The sequence below is a fragment of the Dermochelys coriacea genome, chromosome 10 (assembly GCF_009764565.3).
Source record: "Dermochelys coriacea isolate rDerCor1 chromosome 10, rDerCor1.pri.v4, whole genome shotgun sequence".
Classification (NCBI taxonomy): domain Eukaryota; kingdom Metazoa; phylum Chordata; order Testudines; family Dermochelyidae; genus Dermochelys; species Dermochelys coriacea.
This window is the reverse complement of record NC_050077.1, coordinates 37,454,483-37,466,834: the sequence shown is the minus strand read 5'-3', so window position 1 is coordinate 37,466,834 and position 12,352 is coordinate 37,454,483. Positions and strand designations below refer to the sequence as shown.

At 49.7% G+C, this 12,352-nt stretch overlaps 1 protein-coding gene across 1 annotated transcript in view; it reads right to left on the bottom strand.

The window, feature by feature from the left end:
- Nucleotides 1–12,352, bottom strand: part of NTN3 (netrin 3) — an 86,865-nt gene that overhangs the window by 19,735 nt on the left and 54,778 nt on the right. Inside the window, exons 4-5 of the mRNA XM_038420796.2 lie at nt 11,984–12,133; nt 9,935–9,988 (exon numbers count right to left, since the gene is read on the bottom strand). Of these exons, the coding sequence (XP_038276724.1) occupies nt 9,935–9,988; nt 11,984–12,133 (204 nt within the window). The remainder of the gene's footprint in view (nt 1–9,934; nt 9,989–11,983; nt 12,134–12,352) is intronic.

The window sequence follows — 12,352 nt, the reverse complement described above, 5'->3', positions numbered from 1 at the left end:
GCAGTTCACACCTCATCAGGGCAGGTATGGGACAAACCCAGCCCAGCTTCACAGGAACAAAGGACGTTGGCCTAGGCAGCAACAAAAGAATCTGTTGGACTCTTGAGGGAATCACCCCCCTTCCTTTGGTCAATTTGGAACTACAATGAGGTAATGCTCACCTGACTCTGACTGGGAAAGGGTGGGCAAAGCTAAGAGTGAAGAAAGAACATGATAAAAGGGAGAAACATTTGCCATGCTCTCTCTCTCTCTCTCTTTCACCTACATCTATAGACACCACACCAAGTGACTGTAGGACTGATCAAAGCGGAGAGCCTGGCTGAAGCACAACCAGCCAGCCTGTGGTGAGAAGCATCTAAGTTTGTACAGGCACTGAAAGAGTTAAGATCAGCTTAGAATGCGTTTTGCTTTTATTTCATTTGACCGAATCTGACTTGTTATGCTTTGACTTATAATCACTTAAAATCTATCTTTCATAGTTAAAAATGTGTTTATTCTACCTGAAGCAGTGTGTTTGGTTTGAAGCATGTTGGAGACTCCCCTTGGGATAACAAGCCTAGTACATATCCATTTTTTTGTTAAATTGACAAACTCATATAAGTTTGCAGCATCCAGCAGGCATAACTGGCCACTGCAAGACGGAGGTTCCTAGGGTTGTGTCTGGGACTGGAAATATTGGCTAGTGTCATTCGGTTGCACAATCCAAAGAGCAGCTTACATGCCAGAGGCTGTGCATGAACAGCCCAGGAGAGGGAGTTCTCACAGCAGAGCAGGGTAAGGCTGGCTCCCAGAGTCAAGGATTGGAGTGACCTAGCAGATCACCCATCCAGACAACACCAGAGGGGAACGTTACATTCGCCCACCCCCAAATCCTGCCACCACTTCCCCTGGGACCTGGCCATAGCACTTGGTAAAGAAGGCTGTGTGTGGTGAAGGCATGAGAACAGGGTGAGAGCTGGAAAGTCCCAAATTCTAATTCTGGCCATGTCACTCACTTGATGTGAGATCCTGGGCCACCTGACTTCACTTTCTGTGCCTCAGTTTCCTTTTCTGTACAGCAGGGATAACAACAGCAGCCTACCTCACAGGTGTGCTGTGATGTTGAGTCACTGACTACAGTGTTTTGAGGCCCCTGAGCCAGACTCTTCTTTCACTGCACTCATGTACACTGAAGTGACTGCAGATGGAGGCTGGAGTGGCTGAGCAGAATCTGGCCCGCACAGCGCTATGTAAGTGCTAAGTGGTATTGTGAAGGAGTCCCTGCATTGGCAGTTAGGTACTCAACTTCACTTAGGTTTCTCTAACACTTAGCTAACACCCCCACTGAACAGTTAATTTCTCCCCTACAGGAAGAATGAGTCGGGCAGAGCTCTTTAACTTTCAGTTGGGCTGTTAGTCTGGGGCACTCACCTGTATCACAACGAAAAGCTTTACTGAAACACAAGGGGAAAATCAGATTAAAAACAGACGTCAATAAACTGCCTTTCCTCCCCCTGCCTCTCCTTTCCTCCATAGACACATTTCCCAGGTCAGCCTCTCTAATCCAAAGCGCATACCCTCCATCCCCTCCCTCCTTCTCATCCCTCCTCCATCGCCCCAAAACTTCTTTTTCCACTTAACCAAGTCTCCGTAGCTCAGCTTGGAACTTTCAACACCACCAGGAATGATCTGAATGCATCATGCTCAGCAGGGGGACCCGGTACTGTGGCATGAATCCAGGTGGGCACAGAAAGGAAATAGCTGCCATTTGTGTGAGCATGGACAGGAGAGAGAGAGTGCAGGGGTGTGCGCATGATAGAGATTATAGATGAGTGTGTGTGTAAGGCAGAGACAGAGTGAATGTATGTGAGTGTGTATTGGGTGTGTCTTTGTACATACTGTGTATATGAGACTGTATGGCTACATTGTGTGTGTGTGTGTGTGTGTGTGTGTGTGTGTGTGCACATGCGTATGTATTGTGGGCCTTAGACTAAAGTAATTCCACTCATGTCAGTGTATTGACCCTGGATATACACTGGGGTAAATGAGAGAAGAAACAGGCTCTTTGTATGGGAAAATGTATGGGTGTGTATGAGGGTAAAGCATGCATGTACTCTGTGTGTGAGTGACAGAGAAAGACAGGCCATTAGCCAGCCAGCCAGAATTTGTGTCTGTGTATTGTATGTATTTCTGTGAGTGACTGTAGTATGGGAATATGAAGGAGTGCATGAGACAATGAGTGAGTATACGGGAAACAGATGGAGACTGAGAGAGATAGTATGTGTGTGTATGTGTGAGTGTGTGAGAAAGAGAGAGAGAAAGGGGACTAAACCCAGCCCTGGCACAACGGAGTGTTATTCCCATCGACTTGGAGGGCAGTTGCACAAACTGCATTTGGCTGTATGCGTGTGTGAGTGTGCGAGTGAGTTTGCACATCTGGTTTACTTCTCCCTGCTTTAAAAAAAGACGGCATATTTTGTTTTAAGAGAGATGTAACTTAATTAGGTGTTACGGCTGCAAATCTTTTACTGCTGACTTTGAATTCCTTTAAAGCGCTAAGACGCACTCCACCAGTTTTTGCTAATTCTAATGGGGAACAAGCACTGAGCAGAAATTTTTTAAAAATAATAATAATAAAAAGAGGGCCCAGAACATTTTGTTCCAAAGCTAGCCTGACTCTTAGGTGGAATCGGGGCTCAGGAGCTGAAGCCTGGGTTGCTAGAGACATTTGGGGACTAGGAGACGCCAGCTGGGCAAATGGAGATCTTAGAGAAAAGCCAGGGACGTGAATGGGGGAGGAAAGGGGAGGGGAGCCAAACACCTGAAAAGCAGGAGGCTTGAAACAATGAAACACTGTTAGCAGACGCCTCAAAGAATGTGACACACCTGCTGTGAACTCTGCAAGCCTTTGGAGATTAAATGAACGGGGGAGGGAGGGTGCATGTGGGGTATTTGGGGACTCACCAATGTTGTGTGTAAGTCATCACTGCTCTGAGGTGGTTGTGGGGTCCCTGCACATGCCTGCACTGGGTTTTATTGTAGCGGGAACGCTGGCCCCAAGCAGTGGATCTTCAGTTTGAAAGTAAATAAATGGGGGGCCTTGGGTGAATGGCTGCACAGGGGAAACCCAGTAGGTTTGCTGGCACTGGCTCAGGGAGAGAGCAAAGGGGCATTTGAGGGGGATCAGAGGAACCAATGGAAAAGTGGTAAAAATTAGTGGTGAATCAGGCCACCAAGGGCCTGCCAAAGTGCTCAGCTACATGAGTGTTTGCGAGGTGAACCTGTACAATGGGGACAGAGTTGGGCCTGTGGGGCATGGAAGGGGGGAGGCGTGGCAGAGAGGTAACAGGAAAAGTAACAGGAAGGTGTAAAATAAAGGAGGGGGTACTTTGCCCACCCACTGAATGCACATGGGTGTCTGGTAGTCTGCTCTACCACTTCCAGGCACTGAGACCTGCTGTCTGACTGACTTCAATCTTATTCTCCTCCCACGGAGACAGGCTCTGGACCTGTCCCTCCTCTCACCTATACCCTGTCACACCAAGGAACCTCCACTGACTTCAGTGGTACTACAGCTTATTTACATCAGTGTACCTGAGGGAAGAATTACCCTTCCCCCCCCACATCACCTGTATACCTCACATCATTGCGCCTGCGATGTCATGGCACCTGCTCCCACAGACGGCAGGGGTTTACAGAGTCCAAGACCAGATGGGACCATTGTGATCAGCTAGGCTGACCTCCTGTCTCATGCAGGCCAGAGACCCGCCCCAAACAATTCCTGGAGCAGAGCTTTTAGCAAAACAGCCAGTCTCAATTTACAAATTGCCACTGACAGAGACTCCTCCATGATCCTCAGTAAGTCGTTCCCACGGTAAATTACTCTCACCATTAAAAATTTTCACCTTATTCCCAGTCTGAATTTGTCTAGTTTCAAATTCTACCCATTGGATCTTGTTAGACCTTTGTCTGCTAGACTGATAGCAAATGTTTGATCCCCACATAGGCACTTACAGCCTGGAATCTCATGTCCCTTCATCTTCTCTTTGTTTGGCTAAATCGATCGAGCTCCTTAAGAGACTGGGATGAATATGACCCAATGAGTGTTGTGATTTCAGTCCTGGTAGAGATCATAAAATCACTGCTGTGTTCAGCATGAATGTCAGCCCTCACTTGAGCTCGGGGGTGGGGCATGGATGGTGAGGGCCAAGTCTGCCCAGCACCTGCCCAGCTCTCAGCCGTGGCACTATCCCTCCCTTTTCACCAGGGCAAAATTGTCCCAATAACAACAGCAATAAAAATCAGAGACAAGCTTTGATTCAAGTCTGCTTTCCCACCACCAGGAAGGGATGAAGCAGGTAAGCATGCCCCAGCAGGTGAGCAAGGCCTAGTGATGGAAGGCAACAGGAAGAGGCTTTGCTAGATTGCCATGGGAACAAGACCAGCTGGTAGGGTTGCCAGGTGTCTGGTTTTCGACCCAAATGCTTGGTTGAAAAGGGACCCTGGCGACTCTGGTTAGCACCACCAAACAAGCCGTTAAAAGTCCGGTTGGCGGTGCTGCAGGACTAAGGCCTGTCCTGACATTGCACTGCGCCCCGGAAGCAGCCAGCAGGTCCGGCTCCTAGGTGGGAGGGCCATGGGGCTCCACATGCTGCCTTCGCTCTGAGCACCGGCTCTGCATGCCCATTGGCTGAGAGCCACAGCCAATGGGAGCTGGGAGCACAGCACGTCGAGCCTCCTGGGGCCCCCTGCCTAGAAGCCGGACCTGCTGGCTGCTTCTGGGGTGCAGCATGGAGCCAGAACAGACAGGGAGCCTGCCTTAGCCCTGCTGTGCCGCTGACCGGAAGCCGCCAAAGGTCAACCCACACTCCAACCCCGAGCCCCAACTCCGTGCCCCAGCCTTGAGCCCCCCCAAACCCAAAGTCCCCTCCTGCACTGAAACCCCTCATCCCTGGCCCCACACCAGACCCTGCACCCCCAGTCCAGAGACCATACCCCCTCCTGCACCCCAATCTTTGATACCTCTCATGAACAAAGGCAGCCAGCATTGCCCAGCAGTCGCCATCCATTCCCCAAAAAGCCACTCACCTTCTCCCCCAAGTGCAGACTGGGAGCATAGAGGGGACGGAATGGGCACAAAGGAACCAGGTTCCCTAGTGACCAGGTCTGCCAGTTTGGTCCTCTAGCTTCTGTACCTGGTTTCCCCTCCCCCTCCTTTCCCTTTCAGCAGCTGTTGGGGGGATCCAGGATTGATAACCTACACAAGAGCATGTTTCCCTTTGAGACCCAGCCGCGGAAAGAGAAGCCTGAGGTGGACATAGCATGCCAGCCTGGAGGGGTTGCAGAGAGGAGGACAGCCCCAAGGGGATGGATGCCTACAGATTTGAGAGACACTGACCCTGGGGGAAGAGGAACCTGAGCAGAACAGGGCAGGACAAGAAAAGTACTGGATTTTTACTTATTTCATCAAAACTGCATTGCAATGAAAATTTTATGACCAGCTATGAACCTGAACTGGATTCCTGTGCCCTCCTGGAATGGCCCATGGGTACAGCTCCAGGGAGAAGCAGATCTCAAACCCTATTCATGGGCTGTCCTGTACTCTCACTCCACCAGTAGTTATGGGCTTGATGTAGCTGGGTTCTCTGGTCTGTTACGTAGGAGGTCAGACAACATGATCATAATGGTCCCTTCTTCTGGTTTTAAAAATCTGTGTATCTAAGAGAAAGAGGGACCTGAACTGGATTTCTTTGCCCTCCTGGAATGGATTCTGCACTGAAGATACTTGAGTTAGAAGCCAAAAATCTTAAAAAACCAACCCCTCGGATAAAACTACAAGCAGCTTAACACGGGCCCACTCCGCTAAAGCAAAATAAACACTAAGGTCTCCATCAAGTATCATTTATTTTTATTTGGCTGAAAATATTAGGATCTGTTTCTAAGACCATCCTATTTGTAAAGCACTGTGGGTGGGTGGGTGGGGTACATCGATTAACTCCTTTCAAAGTGTAAATCAAGTCTTGGGATCAACACTTACGGGAAAAAACATTTGTTTCCTTTCCAAAGTGTCCATTCTTTGATGTTCCTGATTAGGACCTCTAATGGCCAAAAGCAAAAAGCTTCTATTTCCAAGTGACCTGGGAAGTTGTCTTGAATTTATTCCCTGCAATCTTTCCTGTCCAACAATGAAGACCAAAGAAATTCTTTCAGATTCCCCACCTTCTTCTCACCAGAGGTAGGGATGAAAAATGGAGCCCCTGAATGGCAGAGTGAACTGCATCGGGGCTCATCTTGTGGTACCAAGCTCAGCCTCTCAAGCAGGAGTTGCTAGGTAACAGTGGATATGTTGGTCACTGTTCTACCAATTCTCACTCTCCCAGCAGGACGGATCGGACAAAGGACTCCTGCTGGGGGATCTCACAGCTCCTTATCCCATTTCAGACTGGACGGAATGGGGCAGGAGTGCTGCTTTGTGGAACTCCAACCCTAGCTGCCCCCACTTGAAGATACTGTCAGGAATGATGTGTAGAAGAGGTGGGGGTAAGTGGCTGTCAGAGTCCCAGTCTCCTCCAGCAGGAGGTGCTTTAGGGAACAATGTAGCAGCACAGGGCATGTTGGTCTATTGTCAGTCTCCCCAGCCAGGAAACACTGTTGCGAATGCATCACAGCCCCTATTATTTGTCCAGTTATACTGCACAAGTCACTTGACTTGCATAGAACTGTCCCTATGCCATGCTTGTCGCATGAAATGAAGCGTAGTTTATAGACACTATAGACTAGGCTACAAAAATATAAATGTCACTCCAGTTTGACATTATGTTGATATATTTTGAGCCAGCTCTTCATCTGGGGTAAATCACTGCAGTTCCATTGGAGACAGTGGGTCAAAGCCCCAGCTATCGGCATAGCGCCATTACCATCAATGGAGCCAGGCCAGTTCACACCAGCTGGGAGTCTGGCCCAGGGAGGTATCTTCACTAGTCCATAAAATATGCAGCCAACTCCAGCTCACACTGAAGTGACTTTCCTTGGAAAAATAAAGCAACCAACACAGTCAATATCTGAATATTAAAAAAAAAAGTGGGCCAGGTGGGGGCCCCACAGGTTCATGGGACTCAGAAAATGCCCCAAAGCACTGACATACTGTTGTTGAAGGATCCACCCTTGAGCCAGGCTGGGAGAAGGGCTTGCAAGAACTCCAACAGCCACGAGCCCATGTCAGAGGGAGACGTGCAATAACATTCCCAAGAACTCCTAGCACTAAAGAGCAACTGCACAGATGTGCTGGGGGGTTGGGGGGCAGAGATTACTAACTCCACAAACGGCTGGGAGGATATGCTGTGGGGGGTCACTGTATGCCCAATTTTGGTAAGGCAGAAGGGGTTGAGGAGGCTGGGAGAGGTCACTAAACCTTTGTTCTACACCTCTAGACTTCATGTTGTTGCAGCTACATCCTCCATATATCCTTGGGGGCAATGACCTGTCCATAGGAGCCCTTTCACACTAGGAAAGCAGAAGTCGCATGAGACAACCTGGCATCTTGACAACATGGAGGTGTTATGATACAGAAAGCTCATGCTACCCCACCCTGTCAGGGACTTGTCCAAACACATGATCATTACAAGGAGTCTCCTGATCTCAGCCAGCTATGGGGGAAGCTCTCGAGAAGGTGGCTGGCTGACCCTGAGGAGGTGCTGAGCAGCAAGAACATGCATTTGGTGTCCTCTTAGCACCATAATCCCCGTGTGCTATCGACCAGGAGCGGAAACTGAGTAGGGTGTCTGCTATTTTCATGCTGAGGTGTATGAGAAGACCAAGACCTTGAGGGAAGTAGTATGATGGGCGGAAGAAAAAAGTGTCAGAGACCCTTACACTCCCTTCCTCCCCTGCTCTTTGACTAGCTAAAAAGGAACACTAGAGATGGATACAGAGTGAGTTGGAAGTTGCTTGTGAGACTATTACTATGGCAATAAACACCTCAGAAATACAGGCAACAGATAGATTAGATGGAAGGATTACATGGGGATGGGAAGGAAAATGTGACCTAAAAAACAGTGGCTCCTCTACCACAGTGATGAGGGAAGGAAAGAGATTGCTTTACTTTTCCACCTCTGCATGTGCCAGGTCACAGTCAGCAGTAGAGCTAGTCAGAAGACTATCGGCTGGCTGCTATATCAGTTTGGACTCTTTATCCGGACTCAGGCACAAACATGGTAGCACTGAAAGTCGATAGCAGCATGCTTTGTGTAAAAGATTCACCACCTCTATCTATTAATCCCTCCATCCCACAATCGTTACTACGGTATCTGGGAGCCTGGCCTGACTGAGTAAAGGCACATCTCAGAGGCACAGTTTCTGAAAGAGTTTGAGGAAGTCCAAGCCACCACATGGAAATCAGACCCGTGCCTCTCTGGGGTAGTGCAAAGCAGTGGAAGTGTCTGGATGTCTAATGAGAAAGACTGTCAATACTTCCCCTTTGAGAGACAATTTACCAGGTCAGGTCTTTGCTCAGGTCACCAGCCCTCCAAGCTAGCAATGTTGTCAAAGCATTTCTATCTCTAATCCCGCTACTTCAGTGCGGATGGATCCCCTCCAGCAGCATCTCCTCTGCTGCAATATCTGAGACCCTTTCCAGGCCCAGATTTAAGATCTGGGCCTTCGATGGAGATAGGATCCATCATATTGAAGGATGATGTCATGAGGCCTGAGGACAGAAGGCCTTGCTCTTGCTATCATCAGCCTTTGGCTTGTGGACCATGAGGTGCCACTAACCTGCCCGCGGGATCTAGCAGGGGTGGGTGGAGTTCCATTAAAACAGTCCTGCTCCTTCCTCTTAGATAGCTCCTGGGACTATGATGGACAGCTGTTTCTCCTTGTCAAAGTATGCTCCTAGGTTTCCCATAGTTATCAATCCTGTTGCCTCTTAGATCCGCTTAACTAAGATCTGCGCCTCCTGTGGAGGCTGTGAGACATTATGGGCTTACCATGCCATCGCTATGCAGCTGACACTTGGCTTCTCTCTCCCCTTCCCATCAAGTGTGCACCATCACCCTGCTGTCCTAGCCTCTCAGAAAACAGAGAGGCAGCTGGCTCAAGCCCAGTCTGGGAGGAAAGGAGGCGATGCAGAAAGGTGGAGGGAAGCCGTCGGAGGAGCAACAGGAGGCCAGTCCTCCATTTGGAACCATGGCTGTTCATGGAATCTCAGAAATCAGCTGTAGCCAGCAATGGTTTCTGTCTGCTTAGGCAGGCCAGGAGCTCCCCACTCTCAGGAGAATGCCAGGACAGCAACTATGCCAGGCCCTTGTGTGGGAGTGCAGGGATGGGGGAGATGCACCCACCCGAGGACCAGGCCCCATCTGGCTCTGAAAAGAGAACTCAACATGTGTCCCGGTTGTGCGAGCTGATCCATTTCTCATCCTGCCACTGGACGGCACAGCTGTGAGACAGATGCCATGGCCTGAGAGCCTTGGAACAAGAACAGCAGATTTGGAAACCACACGTTCCCCAGAGGCGGCTGATGCTGCAGCAAAGAGCACTCAGGGGAAATCTATTGTGTTTGGAGGAGATTAAAGAAACAAAATCCCCTTGAATCCCAGTGTGAGAAAGCATTAGGTCCCCTCTGCCAAGGGGGTGAGCTGCTCCTGGTCAGAATGCATGCAGGCTACTAGGACTCCTGTCAAGTTTCTTTGGTTCGTTTCCAAAAATAAATAGGATTTAAAACCGCATTTGCACATTTTATTTTTCGTTGGAGGAGACATACCTGCTTGCTCTCTGCAACCAAGCTGGGCATGAAGAAACTATTCAGTGTTCAATGCCAGCACATGCTTAAATAAGGGGAAAGTGGGGAGTCCTCCAGGAATGGCAAGGGGAAAATACAATTAGACAGGGATAGCTGCAAGGTGCCCACATAGTGTTCTTCTTATGTCTTTTGTATCCCGGGATTTAGAGCACTCACCTGCTGGCTCTTCTGTGCTGGTGATCACGGAGGTTGGGTTGATGGCAGGAATCTCTGGAAAAGAAAGGATGAGATTCTTAAGGAAGTGTGCTTGCTTTCCAACTGCTGGGTTTGTCCAAACCTATACCTTCTCCCGTTTCTGCTGATGGAGAGAGTTTGTTACTAGCAGCAAGAAAGGACAAAGCAGCTCCCCCTGCTGGTTTCCTTTGCTGCTGCCAGGGGGACATGCCGGGTACTAAGAGGGGGTGCATCACAACACATCCCCCTTGTTGATTCTGCCAGTCAGGCTAGAGGGAGCCCTGGGAGTCGTAGGGTTCCCCTAGGGATAAGCCCAGGAAAAACACACCCCAAAGGAGTCAGATAGAGGATTAACAAGCTTCATTCATAGTGGCCGCTGATTCTGTTTTCAGGGTGAATCTAGAATAACTCCATTGAAGTCAATGGGCCAAGACTGACATAACTCTGATATTTCAATGTAGTTAACACCAGGAGGGAATCTGGCCCACTATAATTAGGGCTGAATCTTGGTGCCAGTGAAGAAAATGGGAGTTTTACATTGACCTCAGTGCAGCCCTTCTCCAGACTTGCACTGATGCAACCGGGGCAGAATTTGGCCCGGTATCCAGCGAGACAGAGCAAGCCACTCTTTTGTAATCAGCTGGGTAGCGTGAATGTGTTACCACTGCCTGTATGGGGGTAGAGTTGGAACTGTTCAACCAGGGTTCCTGGCCCTGTGCTGGAAGCATATTCTCCTTTAGCTCACGTGGTTGGAAGGGGACATTCTGTGTTTCGGGAGCATGAGGCTCTAAGTTCTGTCTCCACAGGTGCCATGGAAGTTCCAAGTATCCAAGCTGGCAGCACAGCCACAACCATGGAGTCCTATGTGGTAATGGATTTGTTACAACAGACATCCTGAGAACAAGAACAGGACTCACCCATTTCCCCCCACTCCACATGGTGGTGTAGGGCACTCAGCACTGTGCATCAGCTTGATCCTATAAATACCAATGCCATGGTCACTCGTGTTCAGACAGCACCGTCTAGCTCCAGGCTAACTAGCCTAGACTGTGCAGCGTGGTGACTGCTGGGAGCCCTGGCAGATAAGTGGCGGTGAGGGACAAGGCCAGTGTGTGCTGTGTCATGTTCTCTATTGGCCTGTGCAGCAGCACTGTCTCCCTGCCTCCGCCCTGGCACCAGCCAACCTCTGGAAGAGATGTCCTCTGCTCAGATATCTCCTTCTCTTCCCAGCCAGTGCTGCTCTCTGGACAAGAGAGCCAGGCCAGGCATCCGCTGATCCTGCTGGGACAGCTCTGCTGTTGCTGATGCAGAGATAAAGAGGAACTGTAGGCTTCCAGGAAACCTTTAGAGAAACCACCAGAGCTGCCCATCTTGGCTCCAAGAGCCATTGCTGTGCTCCCTGCAGCACTGTGATCAATGGGTGGAGAGAGATGCCAGTTAGCTGACTCTGTGCACTATGGGGCCCCCACTCTGCTCCCTTGTGCTCCTGCAAGGGAGCCGAACTAGGAGCATCCTATTCCCATTGGCACAATGCAGCTGCCACCTTTAATCTCTTCCCACTGCTGCCTCCCTGGGGCAAGGAGCATGGAAAGACTCTTACAGCCTCCCCAAGGCTTCCAGTTCAACTTCAACCCAGCACCGCTGTGGGAGCTGGGACACTGGCTGGGCTGCCAGTGCAGAGAGCGAGATGGAAGAGAAGGAAGTGAGTAGAGAAAACCTCTTGTGCAGAGTTCCCACATGGCTGCAGGGTCATTCAAAAGATGTTCTCTAGCAGCACAGAGCCCCTGAGGGTACGGATCCACTAGCATGTGGTGCTCCCTAAAGGGCTCCTACCCAACTGCTGCCCCATGCCAGCCCTGCTTAGCTTCTAACAGCCAATGACCTCACAGTCCCTGGCAGCAGGACAGCACTTCGCAGCCCCAGGTAACAAAATGACTATAAGATCTTGCACTTGTAAAAATGGCGAAGGAGGGACTGGGACTCTAGAACACAGGAATGCTGGAACTAGGCATTGCTGACAGCATTACTCACTGATGCATGGAGCCACAGGTGACCGGCTCTGCTGGTAGCCCTTGGCACAGCGATTGCAGGTGAGCCCTGTCACACCATCTTTGCATGGGCACTGCCCGGTGGTCTGGTTGCAGGTTTTACCAGCTGCACCAACAGGGTGGCAGTCACAAGCTGAGAAAATGAGAGAAAAAGAGAAATGCTGCTAAAAGAAAGTCAATAGATGTATTTCACACACAGTTCTCTATGCTGAACAGGACATGTCTCTGATAACAATCATTGCACACAGACTGAAAATGAACAAAATATCGTTAAAACACCATAAATCCGGCTGGGGGTATTAGCTCATTTAGACTTTCTTTTCTGTTCATTAACCAAGCCTGATTTTCTGTG